This window comes from Lissotriton helveticus, chromosome 3_1, assembly GCF_964261635.1.
Source record: "Lissotriton helveticus chromosome 3_1, aLisHel1.1, whole genome shotgun sequence".
In the NCBI taxonomy this organism is placed as follows: domain Eukaryota; kingdom Metazoa; phylum Chordata; class Amphibia; order Caudata; family Salamandridae; genus Lissotriton; species Lissotriton helveticus.
Window position 1 is genome coordinate 130,606,467 of NC_136061.1, and position 24,031 is coordinate 130,630,497.

The following is a 24,031-nucleotide window of genomic DNA, read 5'->3' on the forward strand; positions in this document are numbered from 1 at the left end:
CGTAGGGGCAACCAAGCATTTTTGTTTCTTTACATATGTGTTAAAACAAAATTCCTTATTATTAGCAATGTATGCCTTTATGCAGTTGGCAGATGGTATTTTCCAGAAGGTTGAGTCACTATTAAATCACTCCGACTTCAATTTCTCAGAGAAGAAGTTGTGTGGATTATAAGAAGTGGGCAATCTGCCCACAACACTACAATAGCTTTGTTTTAGCTGAATGTGTTTGTCTTACAGCCATAGTCAAACATTTGACGTACATATAAAACACTTAATATTTTGCCAATTACTAATTTGACATGTTTTATAGTTGTGTTCATTCTTTTACATTAGAAAAAATTTTGTTTTTTTAATTGTGTTTCTGGATCCCACATTTTCATGGCTGTTTCTTCCTTTTTGAATGAACAGTAAAAAACACATGATTGAGAAGTAGAATTACAAGGAATGTTTATATTTCACTGAAGCTCCCAACTAATAACACCCTGCCAGTTGTCAATCGTGTGTCCCCTTTAATACAAATATCTAGGCTACAAAAATAAACACTTTAACAGCCATAGATTCCCAACACCTGCCTACTCCATGAAAAGTGTCAAATAGAAAAACAGGACATTTAAAAAAAAATGTTAAATAGGCTTTACATTTTCTAATAAGAAACCTATTTGAAAGACATCCGAAGTTAGGGTTGATTTCTATAAATAACTATTGGGTGATCAGCAACCGGTTCTTGGTGCCTACAAATGTTGATAACCTTGCACTGTCATGCTATATCAGTTACAATCCTAGTCCATCTTGCCGTTGACAGAACTCTATCAAATCTATGTGTTTATTATGTAACTTAATGCTGCTTTTGAGACTGTCAAATCTTGAATTGTGAAAAGTTCAGTACTACTGAAGTATGCCTAGGTATAGAGGATCGTACTCTGTCTGGTGTCTGAAGAAGCAACCTGACCACTGTGCTTCTCTTTAATATTTCTTTTCCTTTAAGAGGCTTGGCAAAAACCCAGACATGTGTTTCCTTCAAGATATTGTTTGAAGAACATTTGTTGACCTGTTAGTTTGTCACCCTCCCGGTTTATGAAGAAATTCATAATGGATGCTGCACAAATGATGTCTCTCATTCTCTAAGAAAAGATGGTAGTTTTGCAGATACTCATAATTAAACCTGGTTGTCCCTGGCCTTTAGTGAATGCAATGGTAAGCAGGATGGATATTGTTTCTGTGTGGTTAAAGGAGAATATTCTAATAAAAGCAAGTCTGTCACTGCAGCTTTTCTCAACAAATGTATGTCCTGTATTTCTCCAAGACTTCTCAAAGTACTTCTTTGCCAAGTATGACCAGTCTTTATTGGGACATTCTCAAATGAAGACACGGTTGAATTCTAATTATAGATGGTCTACAAGTCCTGACACTTACAAAGACCTGAGCATTACTTAAAAGATAAACTATTTACACACATATCTAGAGTATTGCTTTAAGCATTTGTATTCTAAGTGGCAAGTTAATACTTCGTTAGCAGGATTCTGAATCCCATGTCTGTTTCAAATAATGTAGTTGTGTACCAAACAAGAAAATCAATGGGTTTAATCTCAGGTTAATGGGTAATCTCGAGCTTGAGTAAATAGTTCAAAGCACAGCTCTAAGATTCATAGACTGTTACTTTTGTAATCCTTTCTTTTTTGGGCCTACAATTGTTTCTTAATTTTTTGTATCCGCTGTTTTTGTAGCATTGCAGTCCATGACGCCACCCCTGGATTCTTTACAGGATGGATGTGAAAGTTCAGGTAATTACATTTGTTGCTTTGAAGATGTGGTATTTGTGTACTGCTGTATTATAACGCAGACACGGTGCGTCCATTGGGGCGTAGCCACACTAAGCCTCGTGGACGCACCGCGTCAAGCACTGCAGTCATGATGATTCATTAGGATAATGGATTGCATGCTGTTCCTCACACCCGACACAACAATCGGAGTGCGCCAGGGGGTGGGGCTGGGCTAGGCTGCTGCAGCTTGAGTGACAGTCCACACACTCAGCTGCAGCAGTACTAGTAGTGCGCAAATGTATTTTGGGCCTTTGATCAGCCCGCACATGCGCTTTACGTCTTCTTCCCCTTAGGGCTTCCCCTTAGGGCTGCTCCCTGACAGTCTGCTGGTGCCTCAGCCTGCTGCTGGTCGACTCGTGACGGTGGACTTGGAGGACTCTGACTCGTGTCGCTCACTCACGTGTGAGGTCGACGTAGTCACTCACTACTAAGTGTAGACCAGGACTAGAGAGAATAGAGAGATCCTGTGCTGCGATTGCGAAAAAATTTAAAAGTAAGAGTTCTACTCTCGAACGTATTACTTAGTAGAGGCTCGGTCGAAGTATGTGACCGGTCGAATGAGTGTCTTGATGTTTTCTAATTTATAGTTGTCAATGCATGCTGCACAGTAATTATTTTTTTCCTGATCTTTGATGGCCTGAGGGATTGATTGTGTATTTAATGGTTGCACCGCGCCTGGCTTTTTGCCCTCACACATCACACGTGACCTCTGTCCCAGCTCTGGTCCCCGACGGCGCATCTTAACAGAGTCCTGACCTGTGGACTGTGTGTGGTGGTGCCCTCCAAGTGCCTCCATGCCTCCCCCTACCCCCTCCCTCCCCCGTGAGACTTATGCTTCAGCCCCAGGCCAGGGCCTACCCAATGCTGCAAGTCAGCAAGTAGGCCCAAGTCTCAGAAATCACCGCCTGGGGCAAAAGGAAAGTGTGTCCCAAAACACTAACAATGGCCCTCTGTCAACTACGGATCCCCGTGTGGGTACTGGGCAGCCCGCACAACCAGGGCATCCCGTTGGGGCCCCCAATCAGTCTATGCACACCTCACATTCAGTGCCAGCATAGGGCACCCAGCGCTGCATTCCACCAGGCCTCGCACATCCCCGTACCTGCTTCATCAGTACACCTCCCAGCCACTGTCCAACATGGGCTCTCCAGTCTCGCATGCTCAGACTCATTCATCCATGTCCCCCTCTCACCTCCTGTGTGGTTGTTGTGGCAATCGGGCCAATCATACCCCTGGCGACAGCGGCCTGCCATAATAAACAGTAAAAGGCCTGCCCCACTGGACACTCTTGTTTTTATTTTAATATTTCAAGGGTTATGGCGGTCTAAAACTTTTATTACCACCAGCCGAGTTTCTTCTGGCTATTCACACCCATCCAAGTGTCGGAAACTAACACGGTACACACACGGTACAAATACAATTTGTCGTGATACCATCACCCACCAGACAATTTTTGTGGAAAAAGTGTGAAGAGAGCGAGTCCCTCACGGAAGTACCGCCAATCGGGTTATCTGGTTAGCAATTGCCAGTATACCCAATTCTCATCATCGGTGACTCACTCTCATAACAGTGGAAAATGAAGACGAACACCAGAAAAAGACCGACAACATATAACAGTGCTTCTTCACAACATCAGCCCCACAATCTGCTGACTGTTCATATCATAGCAAGTCAACATAGAATCTTGCTACTCTCATGTGCACGTATAAAGAAGAAAGAAACCCCCTCGTGAGAAAAGAAAACGTGAATCTCACACAGTTAAAATAGAAGAGTTCACTGGCCACTCTGGATTTATTCTGGGCTGTGAATCCTTCCAACTTAAAAATGACTCACACCATGCAAAGTCTCAGGTGGGTCATAATCGCCAACATGTTTCGTTGCAATTATTTTCCGCAACTTCTTCAGGGCAAATGGGGGTTACCCACTTCAATTGCCGCTTTCTTTCAAACCACACCTGGGGTTAGCGTCTCTCACGCATACCTGCTACCCCTCTTAATTGGTATGCCCGTGTCCTCAAGGATCACGTGTTTATTCCGACGCCCCACTATCGTTGGGTATTCCACGCTGGATCACCGGCACTGCTCGATCTCAACCGTCGGTCTTTTTCTGGTGTTCGTCTTCATTTTCCACTGTTATGAGGGTGAGTCACCGATGATGAGAATTGGGTATACTGGCAACTGCTAGCCAGATAACCCGATTGGCGGTTCTTCCGTGAGGGACTCGCTCTCTTCTCCACCCTTTTTCCACAAAAATTGTCTGGTGGGTGATGGTATCACGACAAATTGTATTTGTACCGTGTGTGTACCGTGTTACTTTCCGACACTTGGATGGGTGTGAATAGCCAGAAGAAACTCGGCTGGTGGTAATAAAAGTTTTAGACCGCCATAAGCCTTGAAATATTAAAATAAAACCAAGAGTGTCCAGTGGGGAAGGCCTTTTACTGTTTATTATGGTTTGAGTGGGGGGCGGCCTGTACCCTCTTCTTCCCCCTGAGGCTCCAGTTAATTGGACAGCGGCCTGCCAGTCAGTCCGGCCCAACCCGACCCCCTTGTGGCCCAGCGCAGCCCAGCGAGCAGATCGCCAACGCTGGGCAAAAGCCGCCAGCCAGCCCTCGGCTGGCACCAATGTCTCAATCCATGGTCCCACGGGTCCTCCAGCTCACCGAACCTTCAGGTGCACCCAGTGGTTGTGCCACTGCCAGAGAAAGTCTCCTGCCTCGGTGCCTCCTGTAGAGTAGATTCAGCACGCTGAACGTTCTCGGGCTATTCTCACATTTAATATGAGTGAGACCCCACGCTGTTATTCTTTGACCTGGTTCAGAAATACGTGCCCATTATGCAAGGCCAGGCCAGCTTCTCTGATTGGTCACCTTTCTCTGGCCCCAGCTTTTCAGGTAGCAACACTCTGATTTCTGGTATTTGTAGTTTCCTTTTCCCATCTCTGGCCTGCAAGCAGAGTGCTGTTGGGTTACAAACAACAAACTATAGCTACATTAGTGACAGAGTTAGAGTGCCTGTTAAAACATATGGCAGTCAATAATTGGCAGCAGGCTTACGCACAACTGCCCCCGTTTACATCAGGTTGCCACCTGAAACTTTGTGATCCTCAGAAATCCCAAATTGTTTTTTGTTGGCGAATACTGCCAGGGCCTGATGAGTAAAATGACACACCCCCTTCATGCCAGTTTAACTGCATCTCCTGCTAAATGGCAGCTGTTTGGGCTCATTCTGTCTGTTTCCTGTTTCACATAAGTTTTTTTTAAATAATTATTTTTCATAAAACAAACAAACAAACATTGGAATGACTGAATTTTTACAGGACCGAATCCGAATGCTATAAGGGTGTTATCATTTCCACTGTTGTTTAATGCTTTGTCTATATGGCACATTATGGTCACCGTGAGCAATGTAATTGAAGGAATTCTCTGTATATTATTGTTAAAATGGATTATTTAAACTTTTTACAATAGTATCACAAATAGCTAGACAGGCTGTGATAAATTAAACCTATTGAGTGCAGTGCAGCGAAGGTTAAGTGATGTCCGTGTGAGTGCAGATTGAGCAGTGTGCCTGTGTGAGTTCAGGGTGAGTGATGTGCCTGTGTGAGTCCAGGGTGAGTGATGTGCCTGTGAGTGTCCAGGGTGAGTGATGTGCCTGTGTGAGTCCAGGGTGAGCGATGTACCTGTGTGAGTCCAGGGTGAGTGATGTCTGTGTGAGTGCAGGTTGAGCAGTGTGCCTGTGTGAGTCCAGGGTGAGTGATGTGCCTGTGTGAGTCCAGGGTGAGTGATGTGCCTGTGTGAGTCTCGGTTGAGTGATGTGTCTTTGTGAGTGCAGGTTGAGCAGTGTGCCTGTGTGAGTCCAGGGTGAGTGATGTGCTTGTGTGAGTCCAGGGTGAGTGATGTGCCTGTGTGAGTCCAGGGTGAGTGATGTGCCTGTGTGAGTCCAAGGTGAGCGATGTGCCTGTGTGAGTCCAGGGTGAGTGATGTGTGTGTGAGTGCAGGTTGAGCAGTGTGCCTGTGTGAGTCCAGGGTGAGTGATGTGGATGGGTGAATTCATGCTTAGTGATCTGTCAGAGAAGGGTGAGTAATGGGTCTATGAGTGCAGGGTGACTGTGCCTATGTCAATGCAGGGAGAGTGATGTATCTGTGCAAGTGCAAAGAGACTTGTCTGCTACTCCCAGAGATGTGTTCGCCAAGCCACCTATTTTCTTTCTCAAATTTGCTTGAGAATGCAATATTTGCCCACTCTTTTTTCAAAATTTTCTCGGGGGAGACCCCCAGGAACCCTCCACCAGTGGTTCGGGCTGGTTCACTCGCCACAGTGCAGTATTTACACACACCACTTTCAAATGTCACCAGCCGCCCCTGTTATAACAAGATAACTCTATTATTAGAAGCGGTCATTGCCTGTTTCTTTGCATAGTTATCCAGGTTCAAGGCTGTCTACACATCTTAAACATTACCTTTTCTGTTCCCCTTCACGTTGTAAATTTCGGATTTGGTAGTGTTTGTTCAGGAAACATTTTGCCAAAGCTGTTTTGTATCTTTCTAATGAATACATTATTAATAGCACCTTTATTTCTAAAAATCCCTAATGCCAGAATGGGCCAACCACCACATTTTAAACAGAAGTGTCTGAGCCATTAGTTACAGAGTACATTTTATTTTTTAGCTAAATTGATAGCCACGGTGTAACATACCATGGTGGTGAATCTGCAGTAGGAACTGAATGTTTGTTGGGCACCATAAACGTAGGGTGGCGCCAGGCTGGTCATGTGCACCCCCTCAGGATAGGTCATCCTGCAAACCAGCTAACCCACAGTGAGAGCCATAAGCTCCCCTAACCCTAGTTGGGTAGCAAATGGTTTTGGCAACCACAGAACATGATGACCCAGAGCTCTCCCAGGGATCATGGTAACAGATCTAGAAACCTTGACCTCAGTCACTCGTGCTCTCTTTCTCTCAGTGAAATATAAAAGGGAGGCACAGTGGAGTATTTTCAATATTTAGTGAACCAAAGTGATTCTTGTATAAAATATGTGCTGCAATGATTAATAGACAGAAACGCATATATTCCTGGCAGAACACATACATACACCCTAGGCACTTAGGATACTGAACTTATAGTAGGAGTGTGATATATATTATTTCTATATACATATATATACATATCACACTCCTACTATGCATTCCCTAACCAAGGTGCCTAGGGTGTATGTATGAGTTCTGCCAGGAATCCCCCTTTGAAGGATCCAACTCCTTTACCTGAAGGGAAATAATGTAGGTATCCGCTGTGGTCACAAATCGGACCTCCCTCTCTGAGGGATCAGCAAGCAGCTGGGCTTGGAAATCAGCATATGGCGACCTCACAAATGACAGCAGGTGCTCCTCTGCCTCAAACCGTAAATGCTTGTTTATTTATAATGTAAAGCAGCCTTGCCCTGGACTGAGATTCTACGTAAAGACTGAGGTGTAGATGTTCAAGGTGTTTTGGTAGTGTTCTTGCAGAGTTGAATTTGTAAGCAAGTATAGTTTAATGAAAACGAATCCGCAATGTCATGGATGCAAATGTGTGTCAAAAGTCATTGTACCAGAGTGAAGGCACCTTAGGGAAAAAAACTGTGTGTATGTAAAATTACATTTCCTTCTAGCTGTAACTGGAACACATGACACCCACTCCGCAAACATAAGTGGACTACAACGCTAGCTAAATTAAACTAGAAAGCTATAGCTAAAAAATGCATTAGCATATGCAGATGTAAAATGCAACCCTAAAATCCATGTTCTAAAATCAAGCTAAAAACTATTAAAAGTCAATCATACGATTTAGAAGCCAAAAGCACAAATTAAAAACCAGTTTAAAAGAAAGTCAGGGTTTTTTAAACAGGCCGAATCAGTAGTTCCCACCAAACCGAATAGCCAAATGTTTGTGTTCCAAATGGTAGACAAAACATTTCTGTTCCAAGGATCTGCAGACGATGATCCTAGAGGCACACCTCAGAGCTGGTTTAATGAACAGATATGTTCCCATCCAACCCCCACAGCAGCTGCCAAGAGTAACTACAGCCATTGATAGTCCCACCAAACCAAAGCCAAGATCCAATTCACCAGGAGCCGATTTATCCCAGGAAGGCTCATAGAATGCAAAGAATCCGTAGTGGATAGCAATACAAAAGGGCCTTTAATGGGTCCATCAGCACATTTATGTCCAAAGGCTTAGCCAGTTGCGATCACAGGCATAAATCCTAGGTACACTTGAAAGTGCACAACACACTGTGGAATACGAGCTGTACACAGTGAAGCAGCACAGGTCGAAATGATAAAAAACCAATGCTCATTCAATTCTCGAATCAAGGGTGCGCCAAAGCAATGCATCATGTGCTCACGGCACAGTAGCAGACGTCATAGTGCTAGCTTAAAATGGGACATCCATTGCAGAGCAGAAAATTAAAATTCCAGTCCGACAATCCGGAACCGGACCAGCGGAAGACCTCCAAAGATGCTTCGAAGCACAGAGTGTATAAAAGATAGAATGAATCTGTAAACTGTCTGGAAGGTGCTAACCAAACCAGAGCCTATACTTTTGAAAAGACGTGCTGTTCCATTTGTACTAGACATAATAAAATTATGATGCACCAGCTCTTCAAAATGTTGTGAGAAGTTAGTGCGGAGTATGCCTGTATCTCTGCAGAGGACCTTGCAACCTGAGGATCATACGTCTACTTAGCAGAACTTAAGGCCAGATCCTTTTAAAACAGTATGGCTTTCAGTTTGCTCAGGGCAACAGAACATATATTAGTAAGATTAATCGAAGGCCAAAGCGTATCCTTCTAACTGTACGGGCAGGTGGAAATAATACTTATGTACAACAAGTAAAAATGGAAGAAACCGTCATCAGATAGGCAACCCCTGGTTTCATTCCACAGCAAACTTGACTATTCTGCATCAGGTGACTCCTGTTAGAGAGCAATCTGAAATCCGGACATATCACGGCCGCTCTGGAACCTTTCAAGCAGCGCGGTAAGTTTCCATGGAAGCATCGCAGGCCCCGTGCAGCAAAACAAGCTTGCCCATTAAGGATCCACTTAAAGTATTCTCGCAATCTAAAATACTGAGAAAAACTTAGTTTCCCTATTTTTGCGACACTGAAATTTGAAAGGCAGTTCCCAATACTCGTGTACAAACACTTCACCTGACGCTTCATATCTGCCTACCTGGGTGGTATTGCAGATAGTACTGAAAATTAAATGTCAAACTCAGAAGGGTAATGTACCCATGGACTATCCAATCCGCGGATGGTACTTCAGCAACAGTGGATGGTAATTTTGCTAGTCCTTCAATGTGTAACATAGTGTATTTTGCTTCTTTGAACGCCATGAGCATCTGCTGTGTTGTAAGTTGGTATGGGGCGAACAAGCTAGTGGTATTAATATGTTGCCATTACACGTGGCCATAAAATAGTGTTTCTAATGTCTAGCTTAATAGCCTAATAGGCCTAAGGTGTGACTGCCCATATTGTAATGCAGATGTTGAACAATGTCTATTGCTGATAAAACTGTTTGCTAGAGAGTAGTTCTTAGAGGACAAGGTGGTCATACGGTTGTCAACCACTGCGAGAGATTTCTCTAAATTGGCCCTGTCAATTTTGCTGTCTTTCAGCAGCTTCCGGCTGAGAATCCTTTTATATTTCATTAAATATTGCATATATGAAGTGCTTTTGGCATGGCTTACTGGGACCTAATAAAAGGTCACGTGTTCCAGGTCATCAGATAAAAGGCACATTTGTTGTTTTACATGGGACAGTGACTTTTAGCCAATCAAGGCACAACTTCCCAACGCTGTAAATTGTCACCAACCCTGAATGTTAAGACTGCCGTACCGCTGCCGAGTCTGCTGAATTGTATGTACCACTACGTAGCATGATATTCTTTGTATCCTCACTGAATTTTGAAAACTGCTGCCAGTTGTCACAGCGTGCAAATGTGGGAATTTGTGGTGTGTTCAAATCTTTTACCTTGGCTAATCCGAGACATGTCATTTGTTGCACAGTTTTATTTATGAAAATCCTTTGTTGTGGTATTAGGCATGCTCCAAACAAGGTCTGTTAGCTGAACCTGCCATTCTTCTGTCCCCCAAATTGATTTTACATCTATCGTATAATTCCTAAAGTCGAAACATTGTACGGACAATTAGGAAAGAAAAGAAGCAGAATATATCAGCTTGTTGTCAGTTAGCATATTCTTCTTTGTAGGTGATGGTGCAAGCCAAAAATAATTATAGGAGGCTGGGTCAGATGTATCGTAACTAGAAAAATAAGCAAACTTCTGTGCAGGAACAAGTGCTCTGTAAGATAGCTCAAATTCTTTCTTGGCCACAGTTTTCTACCTGACCAGGTCCCCAACCTTTGGGACCCAGGCAGGTCTTGCCGGCACTTCCTTCAGTTCCCTAGAAGCAGTGCATTTTACATGGATGTTGCTAAGTCCGGCCCTAAAGTTACTTAGTTCCTTTAAAACAGCCAAGTGTTCAATGTGGCCTGAGCCCAGTACCCTTGCTATTAAAGACTGCTTTAAGTCACGTTTTTTCCTCTCCACAACTGCATTTCCCTCAGGATGGTATGGAAATGAGAAACGCCGGGTCGCACCCCAACTTTCCATGGCCTCTTCGTAAGCCCTGGAGCTAAACACCAGACCCTGGTCGGAATGTAATGTGTCAACTGCGTATGTCCCAATAAAGACTTGCAGATCCTTTACAACAGTTTGGGCTTCAGCCGACCACTGTGGCCATATCCACAGGAATCGAGAGCAGGATTCCACTACCACCAAGATGTACTTGTAAGCCCTATCCAATGACATAGTGCCGCAGTGGTCCAGATAAACTCAAGCCTGAGGCTTGTTTGAAATAAGTAGAGGTGTCTGTGGCGGATGTGTTAAGGTGGTCCCCTTCATCTGCTGGAAGATGTCGCATTTAAGGACAAAGTCGTTGGCCTGTTTGTAAAGTCCGGGCCATCAGTAACGTTGCTGCAATAATAAAATTGTAGCAGCCACCCCTGTGTGTGCAGATGCCAGACCCTCGTGGGCAGCTAGGATTAAACCTATCCTGCATTGTGTGTTTGGTATTCGTTATCCCCTACTCCCGAAATGTGAGGCTATGGAATGTTTTGTGCATCTAACTTCTAGGAGTACTTTAGTGGAAAGCCTTTCAGAAAATGTGTGTCGTTGCAGCAACATTGACAGCCACCATGGTGTCTCTGTCTATCCTCATACTGGAATGAGTGATTGCAGAAATTTTAGTAGTGCGAACAGTTGCTTTTAGGCTACATCAGCCTTGAATTCCCTGCAACACGTATGCCAGCACATTAATGACTCAGTGTGTATATTCCATGAGTCTGTGGCAAGCACTCTTCCAGCTTAGCCACTTGTTCCCAAAGCAGCTTGTGCTTGATCAGGCAACCTTTTGAGTCTCTGAATCCATTCTTGCTCCAATAATGTAGATATCCATTATAAGACTGGACACAGTAAAACGAATCGTACACTAGGAGTGTGGGGAATCCTTAATCCATAGTGTTCGAGGCATATGAGCTGCAGATTGTACACTATGCATTAGATCGCTACCTGGTGTTGGGCTAGGATGATTGCAGGTTGTTGTCTTCTTGGAAGAAGTCTTTGTTAGTCCCGAGATAGGTGACTCCTCCCTTGGACAATACTGTGCATGGGCATCGGCTCCATCCTTGGATTGTTTTTTTCCGCCACAGGGTTCGGATGAAAGTTTATCCGCTCCGGCTAGAAAACGACTTTTCTGCTATTTCGAACCGCAGAACTTCCTCAAACATCTACAAACTACCTTCGACATTGACCACAAGACTTTTCGACAACCGTCGTTTCCATTCCGGTCATCGAAGAGGGCCGTTAGGCCTATAGACGCCGTGCGGCCTACACCACATGGAAAGAACTCCGTTCAAAAGATGCCCGGTATGTCAAGCAAAGTTTCCACATAGCGACCACCATGAGGTCTGCAACCTCTGTCTATCGCCGGAACACGACGAGTCGATCTGCACAGCTTGTGCATCCTTCCGATCGTCAGAAAACTATCCGGGATCGGAGGGCCCGTCGACACGAGATGAAGAGATCAGCTCCAGCACCGGAAGATATCTTCGACAACGAGGTTCTGCTCGTTCCAGAAGAAGACTCATCTGATCTCCAGATCGTATCAGAGGCAGACGACTCAGATGACTCCATTCCATCGGGTCAGCACGTGAGTACTACTTCCCCTGCACCACATACACTGCCCAAACAGAAGGCAACGGTCAGCACTCCGCCCAAGGGCCCAGTCGAGACCGAACACCTACTTCGAAAGCCCCGCCTTCGAGCTCAGCATCGAAGAATTTAACTACGCCTTCCAGTGCCTCGACACCGAGCAAGCCTCTTCCATCGGCACTGAAAAATAAAGATGCCTCGGCCCGAAGCCTAAACACCCTTCGGCTCCGAAGACAAAAATAGTATTGACACCGAAACCGAACCCTGTTCCGGTACCGAAACCGAAAGAAACACCGTCCACTTCTACACCTTCAGTGCCGAAAACCACAAAACAGGATTCCGAGGTGCCCAAATCCTCGAACATGCCTACAAAGCCGAAAACACCACCTACGGCATCGGAAACTACGCCATGGGACGTTACAACACCTACCAAGGCTAAAGAACCTAAACAACCTCCGCCGGCACCGAAAAACTCGACGCCCAAGAAGGTTGTACAGGAGGAAGAACTTTTTCGACCAGATCCTCGAAAAAAGAAGATCTACATAGACCCAAACACAGGTCATTTAGGCGCTACGCCTCTCAAGAAGAGACCAGCAGATACACCACCCACACCTGTGGTTCCTGCCAAGAAAAAGGACCTATGCACCCTCCCTCTCCTATACCTACCTCTTCTCCTGTTTCTCCTCACATATCACCTCAAATCTCTCCTGTCCCTTCTCCATTATCATCACATTTGCCGCAACACAATGACGATGAATATGATTTGGGTGGAGGGGAAGATATAGAAGAACCTGATTCATACCGTGTACAGGGGGGTGTGTGGAACTTTCCAAACACTAAAAATGTGTCTATATGGGACTTTACAAACCCCCAAAACGTACCTGATATTCCTGAGCCACAATCATACCCATCAAAACATTCCCCTCCAGAGGATACCATTGGTAAGTCATCTGTTAAACAGAGCTGCTGTATACCATGGAGTCCCCATGCATTCAGATGACATTGAGGAAGATTTAATCTTAGATACCTTTGAGCAGTCCCAGTGTTATGCTCAAATTCTTCCTATGATTAAAGGGGTAATCAAACATGCTCCAGAGGTATTTAAAGACCCTGTACGCACTAGAATATTGAACCCCAGAATTGAGACTGGACGCGTAGCCGCGGATGACGCCTACCGACGCGCATGGGTACTGCTACGCAAAAAAATTCCGGATCCAGTCTGACGCCTGGGGATATTCTAAGGTAAGGAATCTATCACTAACTAATGTCTCTTACAGATATATCGTTACACAAGTAGTAACTTGTGCACCAGTGTCATACTTAGGAGACATGCGTGGTTACACATTTCAGGGTTTAAACAAGAAGTGCAAACCACCATTTTAAACCAGCCATTTAATCAGAACCAATTATTTGGCCCGTAAGTAGACACTACACTAGAAAAGATGAAAAAAGACACGGACACTGCCAAGTCTATGGGGGCTTTACAGTCCACACAAGCTAGAGGCTCCTTTCGTCTCTCCTTCTACAGAGGAGGCTCCAAACAAACTGGAGCAGACACTACCACATCTTTCAAGTCACAAACATCCTCTAACAAGGGGTATTATAGAGGAGGATACAGAGGCATTAATACCAAAGGAAGAGGTCGCTGTAACAACAACAATCGATCCTCTTCCACCACTAAACAATGACTTCCCTCCGCTCCCCCCACAGCATTCCACTCCTGTAGGGGGCAGACTAAAACAGTTCCTGCCTGTCTGGAACTCCATTACAACAGACAAGTGGGTAAGACAGATTATCGAACATGGCTACTGGCTAGAACTTACAGAAACCCCTCCACACATACCTCTTAGGCAGCGTCCAATGTCTACAGACCATCTAACTCTGCTCCAACAAGAAGTTCTATCACTTCTACAAAAAGACGCTATTCAAATAGTTCCTTTACAAGAACAAGGAACAGGGGTTTATTCGCTGTATTTTTCTAATTCCCAAGAAGGACAGGACACTAAGGCCCATTCTCGACCTCAGGCCCCTCAACCATTACATACAATCAGATCATTTTCATATGATCACTCTACAACAAGTGCTTCCACTGCTGCAACAAGGCGATTTCCTTACAACACTAGATCTAAAGGACGCCTATTTCCATATCTCCATACATCCTGCTCACAGAAAGTATCTAAGGTTTGTATTATAAGGACAACACTATCAGTTCAAAATCCTTCCATTCGGAGTGACAACAGCACCGCGAGTATTCACATAGTGGTAGCAGCACACCTCAGGAGACAACAAATACATGTCTTCCCTTATCTAGACGATTGGCTCATAAAAGCCAAGTCATTCAATCAGTGTGTCCAACACACACCTTAGACAATTCAAACGTTGCACGACTTAGGGTTTACGATAAACTACACCTGCAGCCTTCGCATGTAAACCAGTATCTAGGAGCTACAATAGACACGTCTACAGCCCTAGCATATCCCAGTCCAGCCAGGATACACAGCATTCAAGCCTTAGTCACCGCCTTTCAACACCAACCGTCTTTGCAAGCCAGAGTGTTCATGAGGCTAATAGGCATGATGGCATCTTGCATCTTCATAGTACCACACGCAAGATTGCAAATGCGCCCATTACAGGAGTGCTTAGCACAACAGTGGGACCAAGCTCAAGGTCAACTAACAGATCTGGTGTTGGTGGACAGCCGCACACATCGCTCTCTGCAGTGGTGGAACACCAAAAACTTGACAAAGGGGCGCCAGTTCCTCGAGCCTATTCCACAAATAGTGCTCACAACAGACGCATCCCTCACAGGATGGGGAGCCCATCTCTTACATCAGACAGCTCGGGGTCAATGGAACAATCAACAAAAACTGTTCCATATCAACCATCTAGAGCTGCTAGCAATATTCTTAGAACTCAAGACTTATCAACTTATAGTACAAAACAAAGCTGTCTTAATCCAGACGGACAATGACAGCCATGTACTATATACAAAAACAGGGGGGGGATACTCTCTGCAACTGTCCCAGCTCGCACAGAACATTTGGAGATGGGCCATTCCTCAAAACATACATCTGTTAGCGGAACACCTTCCAGGGGTTCACAATCAGATAGCAGATCTGTTAAGTCAGCAGTCACAACAGATTCACGAATGGGAACTACATCCACAAGTTCTTCAACCATTCTTCCAAAGGTGGGGTCATCCACACATAGATCTGTTTGCCACCCACGAAAATGCAAAATGCCCAGCCTTCGCCGCCAGGTTTCCACACCCACTGTCCGAAGGCAATGCGATATGGATGAACTGGTCAGGCAGATTTGCGTACGCTTTTCCTCCTCTCCCACTGATTCCATTGGTGGTGCGCAAGATCAGACAACAGTCTCTCAAACTAATCCTGGTGGCTCCCACATGGGCACGACAACCATGGTTCACCACACTGTTAGAACTATCTCTAGTTCCACACCAAAAGTTACAACTAACTGCATCCCTGTTAACACAGTACCATGGAGAAATCAGACACCCAGACCCGAACCAACTGAATTTGGCGATCTGGCTCCTGAAGTCTTAAAGTTTGGTTATCTAAACCTACCACCAGACTGTATGAACATTATTAAAGAGGCTAGGAAACCCACTACCGTGTTACGCCGCTAAATGGAAAAGATTCGCAATATATTGCAAAAATAATCAAATTGATCCCCTGGATGCTTCCATCCAAAATATCATTTGTTACCTTTTACATCTACAAAGGTCTAATTTGCATACTCTTCCATACGCCTGCACCTTGCAGCAATTGCAGCCTATTTACAAAACAGGCAACATCTGTCTCTCTTCAGAGTCCCTGCAATTAAAGCGTTTATGGAAGGACTGACAATAATAACCCCACCCAGGTTACCACCTTCCCCTGTGTGGAACTTAAATATTGTCCTTACAAGACTCATGGGACCCCCTTTCGAGCCTCTACATAAATGTGAACTGCAGTTCCTAACATTGAAAACTGCTTTCCTCGTTGCCATTAACTCTCTCAGAAGAGTAAGTGAGATACAAGCTTTCACTATACAAGAACCATTTTTTCAAATACATCCTAACAAAGTGGTTCTTAGATCTAATCCAAAATTTCTTCCAAAAGTCATCACTCCTTTTTACCTAAACCAGTCTATTTATATATTTATTTATTCAAAGTTTTATATAGCGCGAACAGGATCCTTACAGATATCAGAGCGCTTCACAAAGACAGGGAAGGGGCAATAGGAGTAAACAGAGATAATGGGAACAGTATAATAGTCAGTGACATGGTAATAACATGGATGATAAAAACAAACATAAAACCAATCCATATATGATCAGGTAAGTAACATGGTAATAACATGGTAATAACATGGTAAGTAACATGGTAATAACATGGATGATAAAAACAAACATAAAACCAATCCATATATGATCAGGTAAGGGAGTAGTATAGAGCAGCACAAGTCATTGATCCCACTACAATGGTGTACAGGTGGATCAGTAAACCAACGTGTATCATATCTTGGTCGGTAGTAAGAGAGTAGCGTAATAGTGCCCCCAACAAGTCGAGTATAGTGCCAGGGGATAGGCAGAGCAGCGGTACAAAGCAATGCAGAGTCTCTGACCCAACATCTGTAGTGATCAGGAGATCTTGGCCAGAAGGATTGTTTTCACCTCTTTCTTGAAGAGTGCAGTGGAGGTGATTAGCCTTGTTTCAGGAGGGAGCGCATTCCAGATCCTGGGTGCCATTCCTGAGAAGGAGCGTTTGTAAGTTTTCGCTTTCCGAAATCTACGAGGTTTCAGGAGTAGATTTTTAGTACTCCTATTGGATCTCGAACCTCCTGATATAGACAGCTTTTGAGCGAGGTAGTTGGGTGCCTTGTGGTGCACGGCCGCGTGTGTCATAGTTGCAATTTATAGCTGTATTCTGGCTTCAAAAGGCAGCCATTTTAGAGACTTTAAGTCTGGGGATATGTGCGAGTGCTTTCTAGAGCCAGTAATGAGTCTCGCGGCAGCGTTCAGGGAGGCTCTTAAGGGTGCTGTTGTGGATAGTGGGAGACCGCTGAGGGTCGCAATTCCGTAGTCTATTCGAGGGATGACTAGAGCTTGTACAGCAGTTTGGAAGTCTTTGGCCGGGAGGAAGGGTTTAATTTTCCTCAGCGTGTTAATTTGGAAATTAGCTGCTTTTGTGGCTTTGCTGACGTGCTGCTGCATGTCGAGCTTGGCGTCGAGTGTGATGCCTAGGGATTTCGCCGAGTCCACGATGGTAGGTTGGACATTGAGTGCTGTTAGGTTGTTGAGCCAGGTTTGGGTGGTGGAGATTTTCGCCGGAGGTGAGATGAGTAGGAACTCAGTTTTTAGAGCATTTAGTTTGAGGTGATTATCGGCCAGCCAGGATTGGGTGTTAATAAGCGTGGAATTCAGCTGTTTGATATCTTCCGGGGACTGTAACTTTAGGTAGAGTTGTGTGTCATCAGCGTACATATGGAATTGAACATTGGATGCTTGAAGCAAGGTGGCGAGGGGTTCCATAACGAGGTTGAACAGTGTAGGAGAGAGGGTGGATCCTTGTGGAACCCCTAGATCTGCAGGCACAGGTGTAGATAGTACATTGTACAAGACACTATACAAGAACCATTTTTTCAAATACATCCTAACAAAGTGGTTCTTAGATCTAATCCAAAATTTCTTCCAAAAGTCATCACTCCTTTTTACCTAAACCAGTCTGTCTGTGTTTTTCCCAAACCCAGACTCTGTAGCGGAAAGAGCTTTACACACATTAGATGTTAAGAGAGCTCTCTTGTACTATATAGGTAGAACTAAATCCTTTCGGAAAACAAAACAACTGTTTGTCTCTTTCTCTCCTCCGCACAAAGACAACCCCATCTCTAAAGGCGGGATTGCGAGGTGGATTGTAAAGTGTATACAAATATGCTATATAAAAGCTCAACGTACATTAACAGTTCCTCCTAGAGCGCACTCCACTTGCAAACTAGGAGCCTCTTTGGCTTTCTTAGGAAACATACCCCTAGAGGACATATGTAAAGCAGCAACATGTTCTACACCACACACCTTCACTAAACACTATTGTGTTGATGTGCAAGCCAAGCAGCAAGCTGCAGTAGGCCAGGCTGTCCTTAAAACTCTATTCCAAACCACTGCAACGGATACAAGCGACCACCGCTCGGGGAGACACTGCTGCACAATCGATGCATAGTGTACAATCTGCAGCTCATATGCCTCGAACGGAAAATGCTACTTACCAGTATGCATCTGTTCTTGGCATGTAGAGCTGCAGAGTTGTACACGCCCTCCCGCCTCCCCGGGACTTGTATCCGTTCCAGTTTTCATCTTACTTAGATGCACACACATGGACATCCCTTTCTTTCTCTTTACTTCTACTGACTCCATCATTTCCCATCATGGCGAAAAACAATCTAAGGATGGAGCCGATGCCCATGCGCGGTATTGTCCAAGGGAGGAGTCGCCTATTTAGGGACTAACAAAGACTTCTTCCAAGAAAACAACAACCTGCCATCATCCGAGCCCAACACCAGGTCATCTAATGCATAATGTACAACTCTGCAGCTCTACATGCCAAGAACAGATGCATACTGGTAAGTAGCATTTTCCTTCTAGTGCCAGTATCCGTGCCCCTAAGTTAGGCCAGTTTCGCAGTGCAGTCACCGAGTGACTGCGTGTAGGTTTTTTGGGGGGAGGAAGTCTCCACCATGCCTGTGCCCTTTTACAATAGTGCATGCTGCTGTGGCAGACAGGCCAGAACCATCAGTATGAATGATGTATTCGTAGGGTTCTGGATGCATTATTTCATCAGGCAGAGGATATTCTTGTTTGTACCGTGTGTTTGTAGTGCAGAATCAAACTAGTCTACATCTGTTGCCATACGTGAGTTAGCCCATTGTATCCAGTGTGGATGTTGTCCCTTAGCGTTTGGAACGCTTGCTCTTGTGACGACCTCTAAGGTCGGTACTGAGGCAATGCCGGTGGTTCCGTTATCCCTGAGCTAGGCCTCGGATCTCCCGGATCTGGGACGACACCAGTCGTCCCTACGTGACCTTCCTTGGCGTTGGACCCGAAGTCGGTACCGCCGGCGCCCACCAGTAGTGCCAGCTTCATCCTTATCCCGATGACTCGGAGTCTGATCGGTGCTGCTCGACACTGGTAGAACCCAGAGGTTTTATGTTATCGCCTAGTCATTTTTAGGCAAGGGAGAGGATGTGTCTGTAGAACAGATGGGCTGGTATGAGGAACTTGTGAGGCCAGTGGACTGGACACATCCTCAGATACAGGCATGCTCTTCCCCCACTCCCCACCCCAAGTGTGGCTCCAGAGGATGGGGCTTCTTATGCCATGGTTTGTAAGGAGGGCAGCTGAGGTCCTTGGATTGCAGCTGTCCTCCCTGCAGGTCAGGACTAATCTTCTTATTGAACTACTTCAGCCAGGGGCTTCCACCTCTGAACCCATATTGCCCTTTAATGAGGCACTTACTGATGTCCACCTAGACACGTGGTCCAAGCCTAGCATGAGGGCTCCTGTGAATAGGACAATTGCATTCCACAATCGCCCAGCGTCCCAAAGTTCCACAGCCAGCACCCCACCCCTAAGAGCTTAGTGTTGCAGGCTTCGACTTCTTGTGGTGTATTCCCTTCCATCCCCCAGATAGGGAATCCAAGAAGCTGGCAACACTTGAGAAGAAGATGTTTTCTTCCTCCAGTCGGTGAATACCGCATGCTTATTGGGCCGTCTCTCCGACTCTCTTTGAAGATGGGTGCGCAAGTGCTGCCACAGGTCCCAGAGGAGGCCCGGGCTGTACTTTCCCAGGCTGTGAAGGACGGGAGAGATGCAGAAAAATTCACCATTAGTGTGGCCTTGACACAACTGACTCCCTGGGCAGAAAGGTTTTGTCAACCGTGGCCTTACGGTGCCACAGCTGGCTACGAACATCTGGCTTCTCGAGTGATGTCCAGGCTAATTTGATAGACATGCCCTTTGGTGGATCTCGCCTCTTTGGAGAGAAGGCAGACTCGGCCTTGGAGTGCTTCAAGGATTCATGTGCTACGGCCAAATTCTTGGGCCACTCCGTAGCCATGTGGCCTGACTGGCTTTCAAGGCAACGGGAGGGGTTTCCAGCTGTGCCAACTGAAACCCAGCCACCATCCTGCGAAGACTTCCCAAGTTATGCAAGGATGGTGACGCGGCTCATTCCGACCTCGGAATGGAAGCCAGAAGTAGTCTGCCACCCAGCACTCTGCAGCTGCAGCCTACAAGCACTCCTAGTCTGACTCTGCAAGTCCGTGCTACTCCAGTTGGAGGGAGAATCCTTATTATCTTCTCCACTGCTGGTCCATAACATCGGACAACTGCGTCTTGCAGATCATTCAGGAGGGCTATTCTCTGACTTTCCTTTCTTTTTCTCCTAATCTGCCACTTCAAGAACGGCTGAAGGAGTATCATTTAACTTTATTCCAAGAGGAAGTTACAGCCTTCCTGACCAAGGGAGCAATACAGAGGGTCCCGCTTTCAGAAGTAGGCAGTGGTTACTATTCCCGCTACTTGCTGATTCCTAACAAGAACAAAGGGTTACGGCCCATTCTGAAAGAGACTGTAGTTACAGATTCCTTAATATTGAATTACCCCCAGGCGTCAGACAGGATCTGTAGAAATGTTTTCGTAGCAGTAGAAGTTGATGTCGGTAACCGATACACACCTCGTGTGCCTATGGTGCTTGGAGCATGATATCGACCTTAAGTCTTGCTTCAATTGCCAGGCCCTGAACCCAGAGTCTTTGCGGGAGAGGTCCCGAAAGCTTCTGAAAGCCCGGCAATCCGATCAGCTGGAGGTCCCGGTCGAAGGGGAAGAACGTGGGACCAGTCGTGGAGCCATCACCACTCGTCATCAAAGTCTTCGTACTCCTCAGGCAAGTCGCAGCACAAGAATAAGGCGAAGAAGCACCGTCCCTCTTCGCCTTCTCCCCGTCTGTCGGCCGACGCTGGACCTGGAACTTACTCGCTCTCCCGCTCTTCCTTCGGAGCCCACTTCTGGGACGGCTCTGTGCTTCCCTCCCTTTCCGGGAGCCCCAGCTTAGTTAGTTTTATGAAGCTCTGCACATCATTATTGGGCAGCCCGACTGTGGGCGCGCCTTCGGCCCTGTGGACTCGGTTGGGGGCCCTAGGCCTTCGATGCTGGCGGCTCCAGCCCCGGGGCCAAAGGGCCCCAATTGAATCCAGACCTGGATCCATATCGGTGCAGGTCGACCTCAAGGTACCTATCCCGATTCTAGTGACGACGCCCCCTGAGCCGGTTGTGCCCCAACCACTGTCGACCCTAGCCTCACTCCCGATATGGACAGGGCGTCAGACCGACGTTGATCAACGGTACCGGCGCCAGAGGGTACTTTTGTCCCACTGTTCATTCCTAGCTTGCCCTACCGCCCTGAGTGGCAGGCAGAGGAAGGTGAGGAGGACTGGGAGAGGTCTGGTGACCCTCTAGCAGATCAACTTAAAGTACCAGACTGGCAAGAGGTGTTGGGTGATGCCAGTGGTCTGGATACCTCCCCAGACCTTGGTATGCTGTCTCCCCCTTCCGTGGCCATGGAGGAGGGATCCTCCTACACTGTGGTGTAGTGTAGTGTGGCTGAGGCCTTGGGCCTTGAGCTTCCTACTGTGGCAATCTGATAGAGACTACTAGCCACAGATTCCTTAACGTAGAATTATCCCCAGGCGTGATACTGGATCCGGAATACTTTTTTGCCACAGCATCTCTACGTGCTGGGGGACTGCACCATGTGACTCCGCCCTGACGTTGTCCGCGTGCGTGATGTCTGCAAGGTCACATAAGTCCCACCCGGCGCACTGACATCAGTTTCCTTCTTTTCCGCGTGTAACGCGGATCCGGATTGTGTTCCCTTGCCTGTGTTCAGGCCTTCTTTTAACGCTTTTGCATTGAGGAACAGTGTGCGAATGCCTTCGGGTGCCACGGAGTCCGTTCTGTCTCGCTCCTCATGAAGGTGTCTGCGCTGATCTACGGCACCATGTGCTGGATGGTCGTGAGTTAGCTACATTTATTCTCCGTTCGGCCTGGATGTTTCGGATTCTCTCTGCCGTGCTTTAGCAAGTTCTGTGGCTCTCCGCCGCCATGCTTGATTGCGGGATGGCGTTTTTTCCGGAGAATGTTAGGGAGCGTCCTGTTGACCTGCCTTTTGATGGGGTTCTTTTGTTTAACACCCACGCGGACAATGCCATTCAACGGCTCCTTGCGGGGCTCCGTCCTCCTTCCCCTCTGTAAGCTTGGCTTGTTAATCCTCAGGTGCTTATGGGAGGCATTTATCCCACCTTTTTCTTTGGGCCCAGTGTTTTGGTTGGCCCGTCTGTGTGGCTTGAATTGCCTTCAGGGTCCTTAAGTTGGCCCCTCTGTACTGTTGTCTGCTGGTAGTGGAGAAGTGTGACTCAGGGGTTAGAGGCAGCAGACCCGGAAGCTGAGATCGGTCCTGGACCAGGGTTCAATTCCCCGCCTCGGCGGGTCTTGGGCTAAAAATTCCACGGACTCGATAATTCTCGCCCCGGTGCCTCCTCGACTCACGGGTTCACACTCTGCGACTCTGGGCAATAGCTTGCTTAATCTCTACAACAGCCCCTCGCGGCGGGATGCCTGACTTTCACCTTGTGGATACCCTGCTATCTCATAGGGGAATACCAGGACGGGTTCCCTAAGCAAGCGCCGGGTCACCCACTGCGGGTAGCTGTGCGCTATATAAGCTCAACTACATTTACATTTACATTTACATTTGGTACAGCCCTTTAGCTTTTGTGGTGTGTTAGTGCAGCCGTATAGGTCCTCAGGTTGGACCATCTGTGTATATTTTTTTTTGGCTGACTAGTAAGCCTGCCTGTGGTGCTCCCACGGGTCCTTTATGTTCTTGACCTGTGCTGCAGAGTTTTCCCTAAGAGGTGTTCCCATCTTCTGTTTTTTGGGACGTGTCATACCCTAAACTGGGCGGGTGTGGAAACCTTCTCGGGTTACTCGCCTTTCCTGGCGTCACTGTATACCGCTTGGTGCGGTCTTTTTTCTTCTGTCTTAGCGCAGTTTGCACTGCTCCAGGTTCTGTCCTGCTCAGTATCCGCTACGCCTCCAGACCGACTTTGGCATGCCGTCTATGGCGTCGTGTTGTGGTGTTTCCACCTTGTTATCTGACGTTTCGGCCTGGTACTCTGCCTTGTGTTCCAGGCGGGCTAGGATACTTCTGGTGTTCTCCTGTGTTCTGGTGGATGGCTTTAGGTCCATATTACATATTTCTTCCTCTTTATATTCTGACTGGTCCCACTTCTTTTCGTGGGTCGGGTTGTGCAACTGGAACGGTCCTTCACTGGGGCTTGTTCTGGGTTCCCTTGCCTCTGCCTTCGTCTTGTTCTTGGCACACTACTTCATAGTATTTACCAGCTGCCGGTGGCACGTGCCTGGTCGTTATGGTTCACCTCCTTGGGCCTTGGCGTGTACCCATGTGCTTCTGCCCCTTGCTCTGCTGGAGCTTTGCGCGCCTGTGTCTTTCTTCTCACACCTGCGCTTCTCGGCTGTGGGGCTGTTCCTGCCTTGTCCGCTGCCTCGGGGCTGATGCCAGTTCAGCTGTCCCCTTTGCTGTGGGTGTGTTCTCCTGCGACGGGCACTGCCTCCGTTTCCACCTCTTCTCCTTGGATTCTGGGTGGTTCTTTTCTTCCTTCTGTACCCTTTGGAGCTGTCTGTCCCTCCAGGGTTTTCTGACGGATGTCCTTTGTACCTCGGGTAGGCTTGTGGTGTCCTGGCCTTCCCTTCTCCTTGTTCTTGTTTACTTCTGCTTGGTGGGGACTGGACCGTCCTTCCTGTCCCAATGACACATCCCCGGTTCGGGCCCTGTGTTCTTCCAAGCTGGTGAGTTTTGTCTCGCAGACCCTCCTCCCCTCTG

General features: G+C 46.6%; 1 protein-coding gene across 4 annotated transcripts in view; it reads left to right on the top strand.

The window, feature by feature from the left end:
• Positions 1 to 24,031, top strand: part of CUX1 (cut like homeobox 1) — a 1,380,044-nt gene that overhangs the window by 881,246 nt on the left and 474,767 nt on the right. For 3 of the 4 annotated variants that reach the window (XM_078679377.1, XM_078679375.1, XM_078679376.1), the window contains one exon: positions 1,725 to 1,781. The exons of the other annotated variant lie outside the window; for it this stretch is intronic. In XM_078679377.1, the coding sequence (XP_078535503.1) occupies positions 1,725 to 1,781 (57 nt within the window). The remainder of the gene's footprint in view (positions 1 to 1,724; positions 1,782 to 24,031) is intronic. 4 annotated transcript variants of the gene reach the window in all.